Source organism: Lutra lutra, chromosome 4, assembly GCF_902655055.1.
Source record: "Lutra lutra chromosome 4, mLutLut1.2, whole genome shotgun sequence".
In the NCBI taxonomy this organism is placed as follows: Eukaryota; Metazoa; Chordata; class Mammalia; order Carnivora; family Mustelidae; genus Lutra; species Lutra lutra.
Window position 1 is genome coordinate 26498637 of NC_062281.1, and position 26500 is coordinate 26525136.

The 26500-nt window shown below is 35.8% G+C and overlaps 1 protein-coding gene across 5 annotated transcripts in view; it reads left to right on the plus strand.

The window, feature by feature from the left end:
* CSMD3 (CUB and Sushi multiple domains 3) overlaps positions 1 to 26500 on the plus strand; it is a 1255873-nt gene that overhangs the window by 648914 nt on the left and 580459 nt on the right. For all 5 annotated transcript variants that reach the window (XM_047727675.1, XM_047727671.1, XM_047727673.1 and 2 more), the window contains one exon: positions 22738 to 22841. In XM_047727675.1, the coding sequence (XP_047583631.1) occupies positions 22738 to 22841 (104 nt within the window). The remainder of the gene's footprint in view (positions 1 to 22737; positions 22842 to 26500) is intronic.

Sequence of the window (26500 nt, forward strand, 5' to 3'; positions counted from 1 at the left end):
GATCTGATATAAGGATTGCCACTCCTTCTTTCTTCTGATGTCCATTAGCATGGTAAGTTATTTTTCCACCCCCTCACTTTAAATCTGGAGGTGTCTTCAGGTTTAAGATGAGTTTCTTGTAGGCAACATATAGATGGGTTTTGTTTTTTTATCCATTTTGATACCCTTGTCTTTTGATTGGGGCATTTAGCCCATTAACATTCAGGGTAAGTATTGAGAGATATGAATTTAGTGTCATTGTATTGCCTGTAAGGTGACTGTTATTGTATATTGTCTCTGTTTCTTTCTGATCTACTTCTTTTAGGGTCTCTCTTTGCTTAGAGGACCCCTTTCAATATTTCCTGTAGAGCTGGTTTGGTATTTGCAAATTCTTTCAGTTTTTGTTGTCCTGGAAGCTTTTAATCTCTCCTTCTATTTTCAATGATAGCCGAGCTGGATATAGTATTCTTGGCTGCATGTTTTTCTCATTTAGTACTCTGAATATATCATGCCAGCTCTTTCTGGCCTGCCAGGTCTCTGTGGATAAGTCTGCTGCCAATCTAATATTTTTACCATTGTACGTTACAGACTTCTTTTCCCGGGCTGCTTTCAGGATCTTCTCTTTGTCACTAAGATTTGTCAATTTTACTATTAGGTGACGGGGTGTGGACCTATTCTTATTGATCTTGAGGGGCGTTCTCTGAACCTCCTGGATTTTGATGCTTGTTCCCTTTGCCATATTGGGGAAATTCTCTCCAATAATTCTCTCCAATATACCTTCTGCTCCCCTCTCTGTTTCCTCTTCTTCTGGAATCCCAATTATTCTAATGTTGTTTCGTCTTATGGTGTCACTTATCTCTCGAATTCTCCCCTCATGGTCCAGTAGCTGTTTGTTCCTCTTTTGCTCAGCTTCTTTATTCTCTGTCATTTGGTCTTCTATATCGCTAATTCTTTCTTTTGCCTCATTTATCCTAGCCGTCAGAGCCTCCAGTTTTGTTTGCACCTCATTAATAGCTTTTTTTATTTCAATTTGGTTCGATTTTAGTTCTTTTATTTCTCCAGAAAGGGCTTTTATATCTCCCAAGAGGGTTTCTCTAATATCTTCCATGCCTTTTTCGAGCCCGGCTAGAACCTTGAGAATCGTCATTCTGAACTCTGGATCTGACATATTACCAATGTCTGTATTGATTAGGTCCCTAGCCTTTGGTACTGCCTCTTGTTCTTTTTTTTGTGGTGAATTTTTCTGCCTTGTCATTTTGTCCAGATAAGAGTATATGAAGGAGCAAGTAAAATACTGAAAGGGTGGCAACAACCCCAGGAAAATATGCTTTAGCCATATCAGAAGAGATCCCAAATCGTGGCGGGGGGAGAAAGGGGATAAAAAGAGGTTCAGAAAGAAAGAAAAAAAAATTTTAAAAAGAAAACCAATAAAGTAAAAGTATAAAAAGGAAAAAAAAATATATATATTAGATAAACTAGTTAAAAAATGTTAAAAAAGAAAAGGGTAAAAGTTAAAAAAATTTAGCAGAAGAAGAAAAAAAATTGAAAAAGAAAAGAAAAAAAAATTAATTTAACTGTAAGGCTAAAGAATCATGGGGAGAAAGCCATGAGTTCCGTGCTTTGCCTTCTCCTCCTTTGGAATTCCGCCGCTCTCCTTGGTATTGAAACTACACTCCTTGGTAGGTGAACTTGGTCTTGGCTGGGTTTCTTGCTGATCTTCTGGGGGAGGGGCCTGTTGTAGTGATTCTCAAGCGTCTTTGCCCCAGGTTGAGTTGCACCGCCCTTACCCGGGGCCGGTCTGAGTAATCCACTCGGGTTTGCTTTCGGGATCTTTTATTCCCTGAGCGCTTTCCATAGAGTTCCGGATGGCGGGAAAGAAGATGGCGGCCTCCCTGTCTCCGGCCCAGAGGAGCCGAGAGCCCAGGGCCCCTCTTCTCAGTGCCCCCCCAGAGAACAGTGCCCAATGACTCCCGCCACCCTGGCCTCTGGCCGCGCTCCGAGCTGACTGAGCCTGTGACCGGTTCAAGGTAACCCCGAGCTGAGAGTCACTCCTCGGCTCTGTCTCTGTAGCCGGCTTCCCGGTTCTAATACCAGTAAGCTCTGCGACACTCACACACCCCCGATCCTTCTGTGACCCTGCGGGACCTGAGGCCACGCTGACCCCACATGGGCTTCACCCCGGTTAAGCCTCTGGAGCGATGTCCCTCAGCGGAACAGATTTTTAAAAGTCCCGATTTGTGCTCCGTTGCTCCGCTGCTCGCCGGGAGCCAGCCCCTCCCCCCGCGGTCTATCTTCCCGTCGCTTTGGATTCACTTCTCTGCCAGTCCTACCTTGCAGAAAGTGGTTGATTTTCTGTTTCTAGAGTTGCTGTTCTTCTTCTCTTCGATCTCCCGTTGGATTTGTAGGTGTTTGTAATCTTTAGATAAGCTATCTAGCTGATCTCCCGCTACCTGAAGTAGTCTCAGCCTGCTACTTCTCCGCCATCTTGACTCCTCCCCCCATATTTGAGACTTTTATATCTGAAGATATTTACCTCTTTCACAAATTCCTTGTATATTTAGCTTTGTATATTTCCTTTTTACAAAGATAAGCAAATTCAAATGATTACTAAATAGGTATTGAACATTAATTTTCCATACACACACACACACACACACACACACACACACACAATACTTATATAACACATATCACAAAAACAGTCAAATTTTAGGATTACTCAAAATACATGTTTTTTAAACAAATGCACTGCATATTCTCCTTTGTCTAAATTAGACTTTATACCCAATAAAATTTGATTAAATAGCTCTGTGATATATAGCTTTAAAAAAAAAAGATTTATTTATATGAGAGACAGCATGTAGGGGGAGGGGCTGAGGGAGAGGAAGACCTTCAAGTAGACTCCCATTCATCCCAGAGCCCCACACAGGGCTCCTGGAGGGGCTTGATCCCACCACCAACCCTGAGATCATGACCCCAGCAGGAACCAAGAGTCCCATGCTTAATTGACTGAGCACCCAGGCTCCCCAAAGAATAGATTTTTGAGTTGGCTTTTGAATACCAAGTTTTTAAAATTACTTCATCCATCCATCCATCCATCCATTCATTTTAGTAATCATTACACCCAGCATGACCCAGAGATCAAATACTGTATGCTGTTCTGACTGAGCCAGGCATACCATTGAATAATGCCTTTATATACATATATATAAAGAGGAAAGGGGAAAAATTACTATAATCATTTTTATTTGGGGTAAAGAAATCCAGATTGAGTCTACTGTTTTCAACACCTGCTTTCACACCCAGGTTTGGGTCTTGATCTCTCTAACTCTGCCCTGCTCTTTCTTCTTCAAATTCAGATTGTTCCCACTGCCAAATGCAACATATAAAACGCAATTACAGCCCTGTCAACACTATATTCAAAACTCATTATTTGCTGCTTCTCATTTAGAAGATAAAGCTCAAAGTCCATAACATGATGGGGTCCCTACATCTATCTTTTGCTTTCCTTCTCATCACTTCATGTTTAGCAGTTTATATTACAGAAACAAAAAAGGATATTTTTTTTTCCATTGTGACATTTTCATGCTCTCCCCTAGAAAGTTCTTACCCAATTCTCTACTTTACTTTGTACTGCATGGGAATTCCCTCTTTGAGGAAATCGTTCCACTTAATGCTCCAGTTGGATTAGATGGCTCTCCTCTCTGCTTCCATGTGATCCCACATGTCCATATCCCGAAGCGCATAAGATGCGGTATTAGTCTTTAACTTGTTTCTGTCTTGTCTCCCCATTGGACTGCGATTGCCAAGGTCTGGAAAGTATATGAAAAAAAAGAAGTGATTTAATTAAATGTCAAATTGATTATGTAACTTTACATTGCCTACCTTAAACTTAATTAAAGTTTGTGTATTTTGTATATATGCATATATTATGCGTTCTGGATTTCCTCATCTGGTAGCAAAAAATACTTGCAAATATCTGAGTGAATTATTGTCATTCTGAAACAAACATAATGGAGAAAATGAAAGATAAATTCTTAGCAGCATAGAGTTTGGGGAAGGCTCCCTTCTCTTTGAATCATAGTGGGGTTTTCAAAAAAAGAACTTCATTTTCAGGATCATGGTGAACATATGTGAACAGCTGTTTTATGATGATTAGCTTATCATGGCTAATAATAGCTGCCATCTATGAGGGCTTTCTCTGTATCAAGTACAATATGTGTTTTTTACAAATTTTGTTTGATGGAATGCCTCCTTCAACTTTAGGTAGTATGAATTATCAGCACTCTTTTATAGATATCAGAGACTTTCCCCATATAACATAACATTCATTGACAAAGATGAGACTTAAAATGTAGGCATTGTTCATGCCCCTAGCTGTATAATCCTAGTCTCCCAAATATGCATAGCTTGGTATTAATATTAAAGCATCATTTATTTATTTAAAAAATCATCGAAGATCCATTTGAAAGTTATGCTGATTATATTAGCACAGGGTGTTTTATATAATGACCAGCAGCTAGAGAAATACTAAGGAATTTCATCAGCTTTCAGATTTGCATTGATGCAAAGAAAATACAAATTTTACCATAGAAGATAAAATAGCTGAAACCAATCTATGCTTCTATACTTTTATCCCAAGGAATTGACATAATAATCAGTTCTTAAATTTCATCACTTAAGGAATCGACATAATAATTGGTTCTTAAATTTCGTAACTTATCTCCTCTTGCTATCCCTATTTAAGACATAAGACATATGTCCCACATCATACGACATATTCATAAACTGTTACTATATATCAGGTATTTGGCAAGCAGACAGTATTTGCTACATTACAGACCTTTACTATGCAAATGGAAACTACTGAGATGTTAAAGCATTTGGATTGTGGTATTAGGCCAACCTGATTCTGATTTTTGGGAGGATTTTTTTCTGTTGGATGTTGCTGCTCTAGGATTTTAGTGTCTCTCTATATTAAAACCACTATTGCTCCTCAAACTGGTTGTTTCTATTTCTTTTGTAGCCCACTGCCAGAACAGGCAGCAAAGCTTAGATCTCATGTCTATACTTTAAATGCAATTAGTGATAGAGAACAGAATATCTGACTTTATTGGGAACTAAGCTGTGCTTCTTAGCAAGATTCTTAACTCTTCAAACACAAGGTGGATATTCAAGGGCTGAACGGCTAAACTAATGTGCAAATATATACTGTAGAAACTTCTAGGATTAAAATAAAGCAATACATATGCTACTGAGCCTAGTGACTCACACAATATAAATACTTGCTAATATTTCAAATTTCATGAGTAATGGATATAAAACATATAGTTTAGTGGAAATTCTACATGACTTCATGAAGTGTAATAAAGTAAAAGTCTTGGTTTTAAATACTGTAAATGATACAGAGAATAAAAAATATGAGAATTAGGTTATATACTACTTCTTTCAAAGTATCTTATGAAAACTTATGTCTTAAGAATTATGAGAAATGGATCTACTATGTATTTAGTATCTAATCCTGATTACAGATTTCTCTCTTCTGGAAAGCAATGTTGAAATGCATGAGATTATTCTTTTTTTTTAATTTTTTAATTAACATATAATCTATTATTTGCCCCAGTGGTACAGGTCTGTCAACCATCAGGCTTACAAATTTCACAGCACTTTTCATAGCACATATCCTCCCCAATGTCCATAACCCAGCCACCCTCTTCCTACCCTCCTTTGCCAAGCAACCCTCAGGTTGTTTCCTGAGATTTAGAATCTCTTATGGTTTGTCTCCTTCCTAATTCCATCTTGTTTCATTTATTTCTTCCCTACCACCGAACCACCCCCCCCGACCTGCCTCTCAAATTCCTCATATCAGAGATCATACGATAATTGCTTTTATCTGATTGACTTATTTCGCTCAGCATAATACCCTCTACCTCCATCCATGTCATTGCAAATGGCAAGATTTCATTTCTTTTGATAGCTGCATAGTATTCCATCATTCATACACACACACACATACATACACACATACATACAACTTCTTCTTTATCCATTCATCTGTTGATGGACCTCTAGTTTCCTACCATAGTTTGACTATTGTGGACATTGCTGCTATAAACATTCAGGTGCACGTGCCCCTTTGGATTGCTGCATTTGTATCTTTAGGATAAATACCAAATAGTGTGTTTTCTGGGTCGTAGTATAGATCTATTTTCAACTTTTTGAGGAAACTCCATGCTATTCTCCAGAGTAGCTACAGCAGCTTGCATTCCCACCAAGAGGAGGTTCCCCCTTTCTCCACATCCTTGCCAACATCTTTCGTTTCCTGGCTAATTAGCTAATTAGTGTTAGCCATTATGACTAGTGTGAGATGGTTTCTCGTTGTGGTTTTGATTTGCATTTTTCTGAAGCCAACTGATATGGAGCACATTTTCTTGTGTCTGTTGGCCATCTGGATGTCTTCTTTGCAGAAATGTCTGTTCATGTCTTCTGCCCATTTCTTGATTGGTTTATTTCTTCTTTGGGTGTTGAGTTTGATAAATTATTTATAGATTTTGGATACTAGCCCTATATCTGACAGGTCATTTGCAAATATCTTCTCCCATTCTGTCAGTTGTCTTTTGGTTTTGTTGGCTGTTTCCTTTGCTGTGCAAAAGCCTTTGATCTTGATAAAGTCCCAATGTTCATTTTTGCCCTTGCTTCCCTTGCTTTTGGTGATGTTTCTAGGAGGAAGTTGCTGCAGCTAAGGTTGAAGAGGTTGCTGACTGTGTTTTCCTCAAGGATTTTGATGGATTCCTGTCTCACATTGAGGTCTTTCATCCATTTTGAGTCTATTTGTATGTGTGGTATAAGGAAATGTCCATTTTAATTCTTCTGCATGTGGCTGTCCAATTTTCCCAGCACCATTTGTTGGAGACTGTCTGATCCACTGGACATTCTTTCCAGCTTTGTCAAAGATTAGTTGACCATAGAGTTGAGGGTCTATTTCTTGGCTCTCTATTCTGCTCTATTGATCTATGTGTCTGTTTTTCTGCCAGTACCATACTGTCTTGATAATGACAGTGTTGTAGTAGAGCTTGAAGTCTAGAATTTTGATGCCACCAACTTTGGCTTTCTTTTTCAACATTCCTCTATCAGGGTCTTTTCTGGTTCCATATAAATTTTAGGATTATTTGTTTCATTTCTTTGAAAAAAAATTGATGGTATTTTGATAGGGATGCACTAAATTTGTAAACTGCTTTAGGTAGCATAGACATTTTCACAATATTTGTTCTTCTGACCCATGAGCATGGAATGTTTTTACATTTCTTTGTGTCTTCCTCAATTTCTTTCATGCATAACTTTATAGTTTTCTGAGTACAGATTCTTTGCCTCTTTTGTTAGGTTTATTCCTAGGTATCTTATGGTTTTGGGTGCAATTATAAATGAGATTGAGTCCTTAATTTCTCTTCTCTGTCTTGCTGTTGGTCTGTAGAAATGCAATTGATTTCTGTGCATTGATTTTGTATCCTGACATTTTACCAAATTCCAGTATGAGTTCTAGCAGTTTAGGAGTGGAGTCTTTTGGGTTTTCACATAAAGTATCATATCACCTGCAAAGAGTGAGAGTTTGACTTCTTCTTTGCCAATTTGGATGCCTTTTATTTCTTTTTGCTGTCTGTAGGCCAAGGCTAGGACTTCTAGTACTATGCTGAATAGCAGTGGTGATAGTGGACATCACTTCCATGTTCCTGACCTTAAGGGAAAATGTCTCAGTTTTCCCCCATTGATTATGATATTTGCTGTGGGTTTTTCAGAGATGGCTTTGATGGTATTGAGGTCTGTACCCTCTATCCCTACACCTTGAAGGGTGTATGCTAGGGGCATAGATACATAAAATTGTTAGATCTTCTTGTTGGACAGACCCTTTAATTAATACTGTCCTTCATCATCTCTTATTATACTCTTTGGCTTAAAATCTAATTGATCTACTATAAGGATTTCCACCCAGCTTTCTTTTGATGTCCATTAGCATGAAGAGTTTTGATCATGAAAGGATGTTGCACATTGTCAAATGCTTTTCAACATCTATTGAGAGTATCATATGGTTCTTGTTCTTTCTTTTATTAATGTATTTTATCACATTGATTGATTTACAGATGTTGAACCAACCTTGCAGCCCAGGAATAAATCCCACTTAGTTATGGTGAATAATCCTTTTAATGTACTGTTGGATCCTATTGGCTAGTATCTTGGTGAGAATTTTTGCATCTGTGTTCATCAAAGATATTGGTCTGTAATTCTCCTTTTTGATGGGATTAAGGTAATGTTGGCCTCATAAAATGAGTTTAGAAGTTTTCCTTCCATTTCTATTTTTTGGAACAGTTTCAGGAAAATAGGTATTAATTCTTCTTTAAATGTTTGGTAGAATTCCCCTAGGAAGCCATCTGGCCCTGGGCTCTTGTTTGTTGGGAGATTTTTTATGACTGCTTCAATCTCCTTCCTGGTTATGGGTCTGTTCAGGTTTTCTATTTCCTCCTGGTTCAGTTTTGGTAGTTTATCTGTCTCTAGGAATGCATCCATTTCTTCCAGATTGTCAAATTTGCTGGCATGTAGTTGCTCATAATATGTTTTTCTAATTGTTTGTATTTCTTTGGTTTTGGTCGTAATCTCTCCTGTTTTCATTCATGATTTTGTTAATTTGGGTCCTTTCTCTCTCTCTCTCTCATAAGAAAAGCCCAGAGAATTATCAATCTTATTAATTCTTTCAAGGAACCAGCTCCTACTTTGTTGATTTGTTCTGCTGTTCTTTTGGTTTCTATTTCATTGATTTCTGCTCTGATCTTTATGATTTCTCTTTTCCTTTGGGTCTGGGCTTTCTTTCCTGTTCTCTCTCCAGCTCCTCTAGGTGTAGGGTTAGATTGTATATTTGAGACCTTTCTTGTTTCTTGAGAATGACTTGTAGTGCCATTTACTTTCTTCTCAGGACCGATTTTGCTATGTCCCCAAAATTTTGAACAGTTGTGTTTTCATTTTCATTTGTCTCCATGAATTTTTTCAATTCTTCTTTAATTTCCTGGTTGACCCATTAATTCTTTAGAAGGATGCTCTTTAGCCTCCATGTATTTGAGTTCTTTCCAACTTTCCTCTTGTGATTGAGTTCTACCTTCAGAGAATTGTGGTCTGAAAATATGCAGGGAATGATCCCAATCCTTTGGTACTGGTTGAGACCAGATTTGTGACCCAGGGCATGTTCTATCCTAGATACTGTTCCATGTGCACTAGAGAAGAATGTGTATTCTGTTGCTTTGGGATGGAATGTTCTGAATACATCTGTGATGTCCATCTGGTCCAGTTTGTCATTTAAAGCCTTTATTTCCTTGTTGATCTTTTGCTTGTATGATCTGTCCATTTCATTGAGGGGGTGTTAATGTCCCCTACTATATTATATTATTGTTGATGTGTTTCTTTAATTTTGTTATTAATTGGTTTATATAATTGGCTGCTCCCATGCTAGGGGCATAGATACATAAAATTGTTAGATCTTCTTGTTGGACAGACCCTTTAATTATGATATACTGTCCTTCATCATCTCTTATTATACTCTTTGGCTTAAAATCTAATTGATCTATTATAAGGATTTCTACCCAGCTTTCTTTTGATGTCCATTAGCATGGTAAATTGTTTCCCACTCCGTCACTTTAAATCTGGAGGTTTCTTTGGGTCTAAAATGAGTTTCTTGTAGACAGCATATCCATGGGTATTTTTTTTTTTTAAATCCATTGATACCCTATGTCTTTTCTTTAAGATTTTATTTATTTATTTGACAGACAGAGATCACAAGTAGGCAAAGAGGTAGGCAGAGAGAGGGGGGAAGCAGGTTCCCCGCTGAGCAGAAATCTGATGTGGGGCTCAATCCCAGGACCCTGAGACCATGACCTGAGCCAAAAGCAGAGGCTTAAACCACTGAGCCACCCAGGCAGCCCCTCCCCCGTCTTTTGATTGGGGCATTTAGCCCACTTATTTTCAGGGTAATTATTGAAAGATATTAAGTTAGTGCCATTGTATTGACTCTAAGGTGACTGTTACTCTATATTGTCTCTGTTCCTTACTGGTCTACTACTTTTAGGCTCTCTCTTTGCTTAGAGGACATCTTTCAGTATTTCCTGTAGGGCTGGTTTGATGTTTGTAAATTCTTTCAGTTTTTGTTTGTCCTGGAAGCTTTTAACTCTGTTTCAATGACAGCCAGGCTGGATATAGTATTCTTGGCTGTATATTTTTCTCTTGTAGTGCTCTAAATATATCATGCCAATCCTTTTTGGCCTGCCAGGTCTCTGTGGGTAAGTCTGCTGCCAATCTAATATTTCTACCATTGTATATTACAGACCTCTTGTCCCAAGCCATTTTCAGGATTTTCTCTTTGTCACTAAGCCTTGTAAGTCTTACTATTAGATAACGAGGTATGGACCTATTTTTATTGATTTTGAGGAGGGGTCTCTGTGCCTCCTGGATTTTGACACTTGTTCCCTTTGCCATATGAGGGAAAGTGTCTACTATAATTTGCTCCAATATACCTTCTGCCCCCTTTCTCTTTCTTCTTCCTCTGGGATCCCAATTATTCTAATATTGTTTCATCTAATGGTATCACTTATCTTTCAAATTCTCCCCTTGTAGTCCAGTAGCTGTTTGTCTCTCTTTTGCTCAGCTTCTTTATTCTCCATCATTTGATCTTCTATATCACTAATTATCTCTTCTGCTTCATTTATTCTAGCAGTAAGAGCCTCCATTTTTTATTGCACTTCATTAATAACTTTTTAAATTTCAACTTCGTTAGATTTTAGTTCTTTTATTTCTCCAGAAAGGGATTTTATTTCTTCAGAAAGGGATTCTCTAATATATTCCATGCCTTTTTCCAACCGAGCTAGCTCCTTGAGAATCGTTATTCTGAGCTCTGTTCTGACATATTACCAATGTCCATATTGAATTGGTTTGTAGCCATCAGTACTGCCTCTTGTTCTTTTTTTTTTGGGGGGGGTGAGTTTTTCTGCCTTGTCGTTTTACCCAGATAAGAATATAGAAATGAGAGAATAAAATACTAAAAGGGTAGTAAAGACACCAGAAATATATATGCTAACCAAATCAGAAGAGACCCAAAACTGGGGGGAGAAGAAAGGAGGAAAAAGAAAATAAAAATTTAAAAAATTAAATAAATATATATATTAGATGTTTTATATATATATATATATATATATATATATATATATACACACACACACATATATATCACTTGATTTTGGGTGTATTCTGGTCTCTTAGAAGAAACTACCTCCAAAAATTATAAAGGAGGAAAAACTTATACAAAAATAAGGGAAAACATGATGATAGGATGGAATATGACTGTAAAGATGAAAATTTAAAAAGATTCTAAAAAAGGAATTGATAAGTTTGCTGGGGAAAAAAAAGTAAAAAAGATGTGGAGAGAATGTGATCAGGCTGGGGACTAGAACATACCCATGTGCTAGATTTAGGGTATATTTAGATCTATCAGAAGAAGTTGTATCTCAAAATTTTAAAGAAAAATAAATGTATATGTATACAAAAAATAAGGTCAAATACAATGAAGGGATAAAACATGACTATAACAATGAAAATTTAAAAAGATTTTTTTAAAAATGTATTGTTAAGATAAAATAGTTTAAAAAAACGTTAAAAGAGGAAAGAGGACAAGTTAAAAAGAAGAATAAGAAAAAAATAAAATTAAAAAAAAAACAACTTAAGTTTGCAAGACTAAAGGATCATGGAAATAAAGCAATGAATTCTATGCATTGCTTTCCCCTAGCTCAGGAGTTCCACAGTTCTCATTGATTGATGAAGTTGGTCTTGGTTTGATATTCTTGCTGATCTTCTTGGTGGGGGGTGCCAATGTAGTGATTCTCAAACGTCTTTGCCTGAATAGGCATTGCACCACCCTTTCCAGGGGCCAGGCTAAGTAATCTGCTTGTGTTCACTCTCGATAGCTTTTGTTCCCTGAACACTTTCCATAGAGCTTTGGAGGATGGGAATGAAAATGGCAGCCTCAAACTCTGTCCCAGAGACGCTGAGAGCTCAGGGACCCATTCCCCATTGTGCCATCAGAGAAAAGCAGTCAAACACTCCCATGCCCCTGGTCTTTGGCTGCACTCCGTGCTCACCCAGCTTGTGACTGAGTGTTTCAGTCTCTGGTGCACAGTCCCATTTGGAGTCTCCAAACCCAGCAGGTTCCTACTGTGCCCTCCTGTGCTGCTCTTCCTGGAGGAGGAGAAGTGGGGGGGGGTGTCTCTCCAGATCTGCCACTTATGGGGTCCCTGCTCAAAGAGCAGTGGTCCAACTGTGCCTTGGATCAAGGTTTAAGGTAACCCTAGGCTGAGAGCTCACTCCTTGACTCTGTCTCTGTAGCTGGCTTCCCCTCTTTCATACCTCCAGCTCTGCCACACTCAGACACCCCCGATCTTTCTTTGACCCCACGGGTCCTGAGACCACACTGCCCCTGCACCCCCACTAAGCATCTGGAACAATGTCCCTCAGTGGAGTAGACTTCTGAAAGTTCTGATTTTGGGCTCTGTTGCTCCACTCCTTACCAGGAGCCAGCCCCTCCCCTCCACCATCTATCTTCCTGTTTTCTCGGATTCACTTCTCCACATGTCCTACCTTCCAGAAAGTGGTTGATTTTCTGTCCTAGGATTGCTGCTCTTCTTGTCTTTTATCTCCTGTTGAGTTTATAGGTGTTTGGAATGGTTTGTTAACTATCTAGGTGAATTCCTGGGACCTAATGATATTTCAGTGTGTTACTCTTCCACCATCTTGCTTCTTCCACATGAGATTATTCTTAATCAACTATGTGAGTAGCTTAAAAGTTTTTAACATAACTCTCAATAAGCAGCACTATGTAAACAATTTGGAATCATTTCTCTACAAATGGAAGTCAAGAGAGTGGCTTATTTGGTTAAGATAAATCAAGATAATTATAGATTATTTCTATGTTTCAGCGGCATATTTTATTATCACAACTTTTTTCCAGCAATCCCATGAGTTAAATGCAGTTTTCTTTTCCCACCCACAAATAATAATTAGGAAAAAATAAGGGAGGCATATGTATGACATTGCTTTCTCTTCAAATATTCATTATATTCTTCCAGTTTCCCTAGTAAATGTTTCAGCCCTACTACCAACTAAACAAGTAAGGGAAGTGTTCTTGATAAATTAATATTTGTTGATTTTTTACTAGTTTTGCATTTCATTTCCACATTAAACAAAAATAAAAGGATATAAAATGTCTATTTGGTCAATTCCCATATTAAGAGAGAATCCATAAAAAGAAAATTTCACATCAGACTCTTGATGCTACTTATTACATTCTATCATAAACAAAGTTTTTTATTTGTTTTTCCAAATTATCTTTATACCTTCTAACTTTTTTCCCTTGGAAATATTTCAGTATACTATTTTTGAGTTTATTATGTTTTATTTATATTAAAGTCTCCAATTGAGGCAAAATTCATTTTTATTTTTTAATGCATAGACTTTACTTTAAAGGTCTATGCCTGTATAAATATTTAAACTAAGTTTACACGAATCAAATTAAAATGAATGTGTTCTACAAATTCAATTAGACTATTCCAGCTTCTCAGTGACTGGGTGTCACTGAAATTGTTCAAGAATTACAAATGTCTAAAATTTCAAGTGACAGCTCAGTGGTTAAGTGCTTATCTGAAAGTATATGGACTAGTTAGTAATTAATTTATCACTTAATTTAAAATGAAGTAGGGTTCTCATTGTTATACATATAAATGTGTGAATCTCAGTTACAATTCTGGCAAAATAAAATCTACCATTAAATGGGTGTCTAAACCCTTTGGGACATTATTATACAATAATGACTGTCAAAGGTTTGGTATAGAAATAGAAATCAAACTATCAGTCATTTATTTGATAGCTAATTTTCTCTACTAGCTGATTGGGCTTTTAAAGGCATAGAAAGGAGGCATTCCCTAATTTTAAATGCAATATATTGTGAACTGATTTAGGGTAAAGCGGACCGTGGGATTTTTTCTTTTGACAGGGTGACAGATCAGGTATTCTGAGAGGGCCTCCAACTGAAAAACAAGAAACATATTTTTCAGTGCATTTCTGGTTTAGAAGAAAGCAAAGAAAATCTACGAGGCTATGCATAGATACTGTATAAACACATATAAATAGATACACACGTAATGAAAAGAACATGAACTGAAATGAAAATAGGAGATGAAATGGGAAGAAAACTTGGTTTTCCTTGGAGCAGATGGCAATAAATCTCTGGAATGAGACGACTAAGATGGGGGCCTAGTCTCTTTGGATCAATAGGTGAAGAAGCTAAACTTGAAATTTAGCATTTATTTCAAACCCTCAGAGAATGTTAAAATGGTACCAGCTTGGTAGTAACTCTTGGATTCAATTAGCATAAAATGAATAAAATTATACCCAATTTAGGGCCTCAGGATTCTCAAAGCTTAAGCTCAAATAAATACACTTTTACTATTAAATATAACTAAACACATAGGGAAGAAAGCTATCATGAATGAGTCACTAGAAATAAGAGTTTTTTTGGGAAATGAGGGCATTTGAAAACTCTCCAGTATATGGTAGAATTTAGAAAGTCACATGCATGTGCAGGACAAGGCGCATGTTCAGAAAACCTGAGAAGACCTTAAGCTTTCACCACTAGCTGATCTATAAGCCTAGTGTAAGCATCAAGTGAAAGCTATGGAGACTTGTGAATGGTCTGGCTAAGTATTAAACAAGTGTGGGGCACTGAGCCAATCCTCAAAGACTAGGGAAGGTCTTATCATGGTCTGCATATTTGTGTTCACTCAAAATTCATGTGTTGAAATCTTAATGCCCAATATGATGATATTAGGAGGTGGGCCTTTAGGAAATACTTAGGTCCAGAGGATGAAAAAGAAAAAAGAAAAAAAAGATTTCCATTCATGAGGAAGAGTGTTCTCACTAGACACTAAATCAGCCAGCATCTTGATCATAGACTTTCTAGCCTCAAGGACTGAGATAATTTTTTTTTGTTTGTTTATAACTCATCCACTTTATGGTATTTTTGTTATAGCAGCCTAAAAATACTTAAAGTGGTTGCTTTTTAAGCTCCTTGTATTTAAAAAAAATCAGTTTCAGAAAAAATATTGTATGGACACAAGTTAAACTTTCAACAATCAAAAACAGCAAAATCCTGGAGAAAGGAGAGAATCTGATTTCCAGAGTTTCTGCATTATCATATTCAAATGTCCAGTTTCAACAACAACAGAATAATTGCAAAGCATACAAAGAAGCAGGAAAGTATGAGCATTCAAAAGAACAAATTGATTTGACCAAAAAAATCCCTGAAGAAAGTTCAGTCATTGAGTGTATTAAACAAAGATTTGTCATGATTCTATTAATTATGCTCAAAGAATATGGACAAAGAATTGAAGGGGACTATAATAATGATATATGAATAAAATCAGAATATCAATAAGGAGATATAAATTATAAAAAGAATCCAAATAGGAATTTTGGGAATTCAAAATATAAAACTGAAGTGAAAAACTAACTAGAGAAGTTCAATAGCAGATTTGACCAGGCAGAAGACAGAATTAGTAAACTTGAACACCTTTTTGGACAATTAAAATTATCCAGTCTGAAAAATAAAAGGAAAAATAATAAATAAAAAAAATGAAATGGGCATAAGAGATATGAACAAGTTAGTAAAAAATGTATTATGAGAATCTTATAAAGATGCAGAAGAAATATTTAAAGAAATGATGGTCAAAAATTTCCCAAATGTGAGTAATACATGAATCTACACATTAGAAGCTCAAAAAACTCCAAGTAAACTCTAAGAGTTTCATACATGGACAAATCATAGTTAAATTGCTGAAAGATATAGACAGAGAATCTTGAAAACATGAGGAAAGAAGTCACTGGCCATGTGCAAGAAATCCTAAAAATATCAACAGCTGATTTTTAATAAGAAGAACACATGGAAACCAGAAAACCATAAGATAACATATTTAAAGGATGAAAGAACAAGAATTTTTGACAGATATAAAATTCTTTCTCTCTGCCTGCCTCTCTGCCTACTTGTGATCTCTGTCAAATAAATAAACAAAATCTTATAAATAAATAAATAAATAAATAAATAAATAAATAAAGTGGAAAGAAAAGAAACTAATATTTAGAGTACACAATCAGTAGCAGTAAAACAACCTAATTTAAAAATGGGTAAAAGACTTGAATAGCCAGTCCTCCGAAGAAGATATGCAAATGGCCAATAAATACATGAAAAGATATTTGATATTATTATTCATTAGAGAAATGCAATCAAACCACAATAATAGAAAACTTTACACCTCCTGGGATGGCTACAATAAAAACAAAATAAAAATAAGCAACACACCTACTAAGATGACTACAATAAAAACAAAACAAAAATCAAAACTTTTGAGAATGTGGAAAAACTGGAATCCTCATGTATTGCTGGTGGGGATTTAAATTTTGCAGCAACTCTGGAAAGTAATTTGGTAGTTCCTCAAAAAGTTAAACATACAGTCAATATATGGCACAGAAATTCCAGTCCTGGGTATATACTCTGAAAATCGAAAACAAATATTTGAACCTTTACTTGTATACCAATCTTCATAGTAGCAATATTCACAATAGGCAAAAAATACATACATCACATGTGTCTATCAACAGAGTTGTAGTTAAACAAAATGAGCTATAGGCATACAATAGAATATTATTTGGCCATGAAAAGGAATACATTTGCTATAATATGTATAAACCTCAAAGATCTTATGCTAAGTGAAATAAATCAGACACAAGAAGACAAATGATTATACTTACATAAAATACTTCTAATTGGCAAATTTGTAGAAATATATAGCATGTTAGAAATTACCAAGGGCAAGAGAAAGGGAAAATGAGGAGTTATGGCTCAATAGTAACGAGGTTTTGGTTTGATGTATTGGAAAAACTTTTGGAAACAGACAGTGGTAAGAGTTGTACAACTTTATGAACATAATGCCACCAAACTGTACACTTAAAGAATGGTTAAGAGCACAAATTTTCCTTTACATATATTACCATAATAAAAAAATAGCAAAAATAGAGGAAACACAGATAATATTAGAAATAGAAACAGGACGAAAGCCTAGATGTAGCATAGACTAAAAGAAAGTGAATAACTATCTGACAATGAATTTGAAAATTTTCTCAATGTTGAAATGTTTCTGAGAAAAGTAAACTTACTTTAAACTGACTCAAAGGAAAACAGACAAACCTGAAAGTCTGAATAATTCAAAAAGTTAAAAAAAAATACCAACTACTGCTCCCCAGAAAGAGGCTTAGATATTTTTACAGCATAGTTCTTTTATTTTTTGAAAGTTTTTATGTATTTATTTGAAAGAGCATAAGCAGGGGGCAGAGGCAGAGGGAGAGAGAAAAGCACATTCCCTGGTGAGCAGGGAGCCTGACCCCCAAGATCATGACCTGAGCTGAAGGCAGTTTCTTAATTAACTGAGCCATGCAGCTGTCCCTTATAGGATACTTCTATCCAACTTCCAAAAAAATAAATTATTCTCAAACTTACAGAAGCTTTTCCATAATAGAAATGAAAGTATACATGTGCCAATTTATCTGATGAAAAATTTTGATACTAAATAAGCAAGGAAAACCAGAGAAGAAAACTTGTTTGTCTTCATAAAGTATAATTACCTCAATAATATTCTTAATGGTGAAATATTAGAATCATTCCCTTTCTTTCCCTTTAATCTTGCATTTCCTTTATTTTTTAAATTTAATTATTTTTTTTAGTGTTCCAAAATTCATTGTTTATGCACCACACCCAGTGCTCCATGCAATATGTGCCCTCCATAATACCCACCACTAGGCTCACCCAACCCCCTACGCCCATCCCCTCCAAAACCCTCAGTTTGAGTCCACAGCCTCTCATGGCTTGTCTCCGCCTCAATTTCCCCCATCTCACTCTCCTCTCCATCTCCCAATGTCCTCCATGTTATTCCTTATGTTCCACACATAAGTGGAACCATATAAAAATTGACTCTCTCTGCTTGACTTAGCATAATCTCTTCCAGTCCTATCCATGTTGATACAAAAGTTGGGTATTCATCCTTTCTGATGGAGGCATAATACTCCATTGTATATATGGACCATATCTTTTTAATCCATTTGTTCATTGAAGGGCATCTTGGTTCTTTCCACAGTTTGGTGACTGTGGCCATTGCTGCTATGAACATTGGGGTACAGATGGCCCTTCTTTTCACTACATCTGTATCTTTGGGGTAAATACCAATTGCAAGGTCATAGGGAAACTCTATTTTTAATTTCTTAAGGAATCTCCACACTGTTTTCCAAAGTGGCTGCACTAAGTGACATTCCCACCAACAGCGTAAGAGGGTTCCCCTTTCTCCACATCCTCTCCAACACATATTTTTTACTGTCTTGTTAATTTTGGCCATTCTAACTGGTGTAAGGTCGTATCTCAATGTGGTTTTGATTTGAATCTCCCTGTTTGCTAATGATGATGAATATTTTTTCATGTGTCTGTTAACCATTTGTATGTCTTAATTAGAGAAGTGCCTGTTTGTGTCTTCTGCCCATTTTTTGATGTGATTATCTATTTTGTGTGTGTTGAGTTTGAGGAGTTCTTTATAGATCTTGGATATCAGACACTTGTCTGTAGTGTCATTTGAGAATATCTTCTCCCTTTCTATCGGTTGCCTCTTTGTTTTGTTGATTGTTTCCTTTGCTGTGCAGAAGCTTTTTATCTTGATAAAGTCACAAAAGTTTATTTTCACTTTTGTTTCCTTTGCATTTGGAGACATATCTTGAAAGAAGTTGCTGTGGCTGATGTCAAAGAGGTTACTGATTATGTTCTCCTCTAGGGTTCTGATGGATTCCTGTCTCACATTGAGGCCTTTTATCCATTTTGAGTTTATCTTTGTGTATGGTATAAGAGAATGGTCAAGTTTCATTCTTCTACACATAGCTGTCCAATTTCCCCAGCACCATTTATTGAAGAGACTGTCTTTTTTCCACTGTATATTTTTTTTCCTGCTTTGTCAAAGATCGTTTGACCATAGAGCTAAGGGTCCATATCTGGGCTCTCTACTCTGTTCCACTGGTCTATGTGTCTGTTTTTGTGCCAGTACCATGCTGTCTTGGTGATCACAGCTTTGTAGTAAAGTTTGCAATCAGGCAATGTGATGCCCCCAGTTTTGTTTTGTTTTTCTTTTTCAACATTTCCTTAGTAATTTGGGGTCTCTTCTGGTTCCATACAAATTTTATGATCATTTGTTCCAGCTCTTTTAAAAATGCTGTGGAATTTTGATTGGGATGGCATAGAAAGTATAGATAGAAGCATTTCCTTTTAAGTGAGCTACAACTTAATGAAGCTAACTATAACCTATTCCATTAAACCCCAGAAATCCAGGGCAGTTAAGATAAAAGAAACTCAATCAGAGAAGGACAATTATCATATGGTTTCACTCATATGCAGAATATAGAAAACAGTGCAGACGATCATAGGGGAAGGGGAACTAAATGCAATGGGAAGAAATCAGAGAGGGATTCAAACCATGAGAGACTCTTAACTATGGGAAAGAAACTGAGGGTTGCTGGAGAGGAGACAGGTGGGAGAATGGGGTAGGAGGGTGATGGGCATTAAGAAGGGCACATGATGTGATGAGCACTGGGTGTTATATGCAACTGAAACTAATGATGTTCTACATGTTGGCTAATTGAATTTAAATTTTGAAAAAAAAAATATAAAAGAAAGGGCGAAACAAGAACAGCACCTGGATGGCATAGTTGGTTAACCCACCTACTCTTGGTTTCGATTCAGGTCCTGATTGAGTCCTGTGTTGGGTTCCATAGAAGTGGGCTTAAGACTCCTTGTTCCTCTGCCCCACCCTCGCCACCCCTCCCATACTTTCTACCTCTCTCTAAAATTAATAAATAGGATAGATAAGAATATAAATTGTCATTTACAGAAGATATGCTTGTTATATACAAAACTAAAAATAATTTATAAATAATAGTAGTAGGAAAGTCACCTAAATGTAAGCTCAATAAGCAAAAATAAATTTCCTGTCTATATACAAACTGAAAAGGTAAAAATATAAAGGTATATACCATTTGAAATGAAAAAAAAAAAATAGGGCACCAGGGTGGCTCTGTCACCTTAGCTGCCAACTGTTCATTTCATCTCAGGCCATGATCTCAGGATGGTGAGATCAAGACTTGCATCAGGCTCCACACTCAGTGGGGAGTCTGCTTGGGATTCTCTCTCTTTGCCTCTTCCCCCACTCATGTGCTCTCTCTCTCATAACTAAATAAATCTTTCAAAAAAAACCAAAAAATAATAAAAAAATGGTTTTCAAAATGTGTATAGAAAAATGTCATATCTGACTCATAAGATGGTCTTATTTTATAGTGATAACAAGCCCATTTCTGTTGGTTCAGGGACACACAAACTGATCAAAGAATGCAATCTAGAGCTCCCAAACCAACATCCTCATATATAGACTCTTGAGATATGTCAGTCTGACATGCAGATCATTGGGGAAAAGAGGTCTCAAGTAATATTGAGACAACTGCTTATTTATATTGAAGCTTTGGAAAGGGGGATCTCTGCTAGTTTACTGTTATCGTTTATGTCTCTATTTCACACACTTTATGAAAATCAGTTCCTCAAAAATAAAGATTTGAAGAAAACAGGTAATGCAGAAGTGTTATAAAATAATTCATTAAAAGTTCACTTTAGTAAAATTGGTAATTCCTTCTTACCAAAAGATTTTAAAAAAGAAAGCAAAAAGCAAGCTATCAACTTGAAGAAGATACTGCAACTCACTAACACGTAATAGATTAGTATCTAGAATATATAAAGCTGACCTCAACTAGTGAGTCAGACTCAGTGGTGTATTATGAACAGTGTATTATGAATGAATTACAAGTAGAATGAAGATATTGATCTTAGCTCTCTGTGAGGCAGAGTAAGGCCTGGGTAAAAAATTTTCATTGCAAGCAGCCTTATCTGTTTACCTCAATGTGTCTTAAATATTACTCTTTCCTATGTGTTGGGAATCACTGATATAAAGAATTATGCAATCAATAACAAGCAGTCCAGGGGCACCTGGGTGGCTCAGTTAGTTAAGAATTTAACTCATATTTTAGGGTCAGGTCATGATCTCAGTGTTGTGAGATCAAGCCCCATGTCAGGCTCCATACTGGGCATAGGACTAGCTTGGTATTCTCTCTCTCCCTCTTTCTCGGCCCCTCCTTCCAAAAAATAAATAAACAAGCAGTCAAGTGAAAAACAGTCAAAATACAAAGTCCTGTCACAGAAAAAGAAACATAAATGACATACATATAAAAATATATACAGCTTAATTGTTAAGAAAATACAAAAGATCACTTTACACACTCTCTACTTTGGTAGAAATAATGAAATCTAATGTACAGAAGTTTTAAGTATTTAAACTGGTAAAATCATTTTGGAAAACCTTATAGCACAATATCATGAAATTAAATGTTTGTTTTTGAGAAATTACAATTCTAAGCATATAACATAGAGATATACATTTGAACTAGAAACTGTTTAATAGTGTTCATAACCATATTGTTTATAAAAACAAAAAAGTAAAAACAACCTAAATCTCTAATGACAGACAATTATCAATTGAGAGTATCTGTATGTAACTATCTATATGTAATATAAAACCATTAAAAAAATCAAGAGGTGTCATAATAAAAAAAATGTTATAAAACTTAAAAAAGCCAGAATATAAAATTGGTCATTTTTTTAGAATTTCTCTTTATATTACCAAGGTAACAAATAGCTATGAAAATTATTAGAGAGATGCCTTTTTAATTTATACTTTACTAAAATTGGTGACCTCAGGCATTCATTTTTTTAATCTAAAATAATGGATATTATTTTATTATTAACTATTTTTTGCTCAAGGCGTGATTATATATGACAGTATTTATGTAATTTCTTCCTGTACTGATTCTTAATTACATTATTATTTAATATCATATCAGGTTCCTAATTTAAGAATTACAATTTTATTAAATATGAATTTTTGCATAAATGTATAAACAATGTATGAATGCATAAGTATATGTTAGTAAGAAATAATACTAAGTTACTTATTGTGGTGTAATTTGCTCCCAGTTTTGCTAGCATGTTATAATCATTTGAGGTATTCTGTTACCAAAGGATACACAAAAGCAAATCCAATACCTTTAAATCTGGTAATTTAGATTCAAATTTAGCTCTGATGTTTTTTTAAGCTTTACTATTTAATGGAAATAGCACACTCTGTGTTTTTCCATGTTAGTTTTATAAAAATATATGCAAATGTATGGAAAAACGACTCTCCGCCTACATGTACTTTTTATAAAGACTTCTCAAAGTAGATTTGCATTAATCATGCTTCAAATAAGAGTTTCCTATAAATCTAAGCCATGCCATTTCATTGAAAAATTATTACAGAAGGTACATTAGAGCAAATAAAAATCATGAAAATTATAATAATTGGATTTTAGGGATAGTCTGACATGGTCTGCTCCCATGGTATTTATATGGATAAATACAATGAGTCTGATATGCATTTTCAATGTTTCTTTGCCCGAATTTTTATTTTTATTACATATTGCAATATAGTTGAGATGTTTGTTTCTGTTTATTGCTAGGTCATACAGATAAATTTTGAAGAATTTGATCTGGAGATTGGCTATGATACATTGACCATTGGTGATGGAGGTGAAGTTGGAGACCCCAGGACAGTACTCCAAGTGTAAGTGCTCACCATCTCATTCTTGACTTTGCCTATCAGGTCTTTATTAAATTTTACCCTTTTTTTCCTTTCTTCTTCTTCTTCTTCTTCTTCTTCTTTTTTTTTTTTTAGTTGGTCTCTTCCACTACTACCAACAGAAGAAGCATAGTAACTTGGTTATTATCATCAACCTACATATACTATTTATTAGCTCTTCTTCAGTGAGGTTTAAGGTACTGAATCCAAACAGAATTTTCTAGACTCCACTGGCAAACAGAAACCTGTCAGAAATGGAAGCTCACAGTAAAATTGCAGAATGGCTGATTAGGGTTTATTTTGGAAAATATCCTTGCCCTTAGAGTTTAAAAATGGAAAGGAAAAAAAAAAGTATAAAATGGGTCCCAGGGGACTCTGATACTGGTACTGCAGACTGGTGGGTCATGTTCACGTACTGGATGCAAAATCATACCTAGCCATTGAAATCTGAAGTTTAGATTTGAAATAGATGAAGTAGAGCAACTGGGGGTTTTGATGTGGGCTGAAACAATGATCATGTATCAAAAAACAGGAAATGCTAGGAACTTATTTATTCCCCAGTCCCTGGGCTATTCATTCCAATAATCTACCTCTGATAGTCATGGAAAATATTTTGGGGAGACTATATTGTGTTTTCTCCTTTGAACCTCAAAAACTTAGGATTCACTTTCTCTCAGAATTCCTTTCATAGCTATTGATTTTCAGTTCAGACTTCATGAACACAATGGATTTCCCTAAACCATCAAATTGAAGTTCACACTGAGTATTTCATCTCCAGTGGGAATAAAAATTAAAGCTTCATTCTGTGAGCATTACCTTTTAGACTGTTCAATCAATAGATCTAAATTGGTCCTCCTAGTGAGAATGTGGGAGGGCTGGGAAAGAGAAGAAAAAAAAAATACACTATGTTTAAAACACCCTAAGACTGTGAGAGTAGCAAGTGTGTATGTGCATACACATACACACATTATTCAGATCCAGACATTATTGTAATGATATGGATCTAATTTTTCTTATAAAACTCAAAATAAAAAAAATAGGGCAATACCTTAACAACTTTTAGATACTGAGAGAAAAAAGAACTTTTTTTAAAAATACAACCATACGCTAAAGAAAATTTAATTCTTCCTTGATCAAGAGACGATCTGTCTAAATCCATATCACTGCTCTAGGCAGTGTGTGTGTGTGGGGGGGCATTATGCCTTGTTTCCCACCCCACCCCGCATAATGTCCTTCCCACCTTCACACACTGCCACCACTATCTCTCACCACACTCCTCCATTTTCTGCATACCTACCATCCCCATTTGATCTCAGTTGCAAAAAGAAAAAAAAAATTATTAGTGGTTTTGCTGCTCACTTCAAAATTTTAATTGTCAAGTGCATATGATGCCCTTATTTCATTTTATATTGGAAGATAGTGATGGGGAGATTTTTAAATTTTTAAAATCCTGTCTTGAGTGGATGAAATCAAATAGTGGATGAGGTGAGAAGCATGGGATAATGAAGTGAAAAAAAAAAAAAAAACAGGCTTACAGTTGATTTTTTAAAGAAGTTTATCCCCAAATTAGCTGGACAACAAAAGACCCTATAGAGAACAAAAGTATGGATGGGTAGTGCCTTTATAAACCAAATAAATAGTCGAATGGAAATAGCTGTATATCACAGACTAACATGAGTTTCCTTCTGTTGCTGGTGGGAAAAAGAAGAAAAAGTTATATATTCTTTTCCTCTTCTCATATTCCTCTTGTTATACTGTCCCTTTTTTGTGTAGTCATTCTACTTTGTTGTTATATTTCCCTCACTCTGAGAAGTTATATTAATTTTGAAAAATTTATGTGATTCCCATTTTTCATCCATATTCCTCTATCTGTAACCAGAAAGTGTTTCTCAAACTTGCTTTTCTCCCTGAGAAATAAAATTGCACTTCTCTGAAAATATAACCCTTTTCCCGAGTAAGGATGACTGAAACAGAACTTAGGTAGCACCTACTCCTGGAGGTGTTCAAATGAAAGCCGGCTGACTCACTAACAGAGATTTTACAGTGCTAGAATTAGATCAGAAGTTCCTTTGAACTCTAAGATTCTGTAATAATAGAACTTAACTGGATTTGTATCCACCAGAGAAGCTGATCTAAATTTGAGTGAATCTGAAGCATATTTCTCAAGGTTAACTTTCCCAATGTTAGGACCGCCCATTTGGGCGTTTGCAGGGCCCAGAGTAAGAAAGCAAATAAATGCAAACTTATATATCATATATCTAAATATTAGAAGTTGTATATGAAAGCTACATGTCATCAAATATAGTATATTCCATTCTCCTACCTTGACAAATGCGCTTTCATGACGACCTGAAAAGACAAGTTTGCATTTGGAATTCTAGGAATTGTGTGGTTTCCTTATGGGGACATGAAGTCATGGGGCAAATGTGTTCCCAGCCCCAGCCTACAGCTGCCACCCACTCTCACCAACCTCAGCTCCATCCTTCACCAAGCTGTGGACTTCCCAGCCTAAACATGTGAAGTCCCCATTCCCACCCTGCAAGTAGTGTTCACTGCCCAAGCGTGTACATATGGGTCCTATGTCCTGGCCCTGGAAATATGCATGTGGAAAGGAGGCTTATGTGGGTCCAGGTGGCAGGCAAATCCAGGGTACTGGGTGCTAGTGAGTTGTAGGACAGTACTTCTCAAACAAACTGTAAAATAGATTTGTTTTCATTTCCAATCCATCTTGAACTGATACTTTTGTAAAGGGAAGGGAAAATAAATTCCTAGAAAATGAAATAAAAACATATGTGAGTACAATCCCATTATTTTTATATTATGAAATTCACCACACACAATTGCTCTCAAATTACTCTAGAAGTTTGAAAGACTTACTTCCAATTTCTGTACTGATGGCACTATGGGCTGGAAACTAGCCTAGAATCTGGAAGAAGTCGGGGAGGAAGGCAGGCACCAGAAGATGCCTCAACTCCCTGGGGAAGAGTTAAGGAAAGGTCAGAAGGAGACCCTCCATGGGGAAGAGATTAGAAAAGGGGTCCTCTTGCTCAAGTTTAAAAGCAATATTATGTATGTGGCATGATAAATTGTCAAGAATTTTAAATTTTAAAACCCTAGTTGAAAAGAATTTATTTTAAATGATGCTCTTCTAACAGGTAAAACTAGTCTCCATCTGGACACCTTAGTTAGCAATGTTTTATTAATCTATGAATTCCTTTTTGATTTTTATGTTTGATTTATATGCTAGTAAGTAACTTTTGGCACCAAAACTATTTTCATAAATAAATTCATTTTAAGAGATGTGATAGCTAAAAGTAAAAAAATGTAGTAAAATAAGTAAATAAAAAGGCATGCATCTAACCAAAAACTATGTAATATCATATTTTAAATTCTAAGAGGATGAATTCAGCTTATATTAATTTTATAAGTTCTCATTAATAAACACAGAACACATCACTTTGGTAAGTATTTAGTCAGATATAAAACATACCAACCTATTTTGTTTAGGTCATAGGATTAAATTAAGCATTAGAAATATGTAGTGTTTTTGTTTCTTATTTTCTTTTAATATTTAAGTTCTAAAAAGTAAAGTCAATTGTCATATTCTATTCCATATATACATATTCCAAAATATGTATATACTC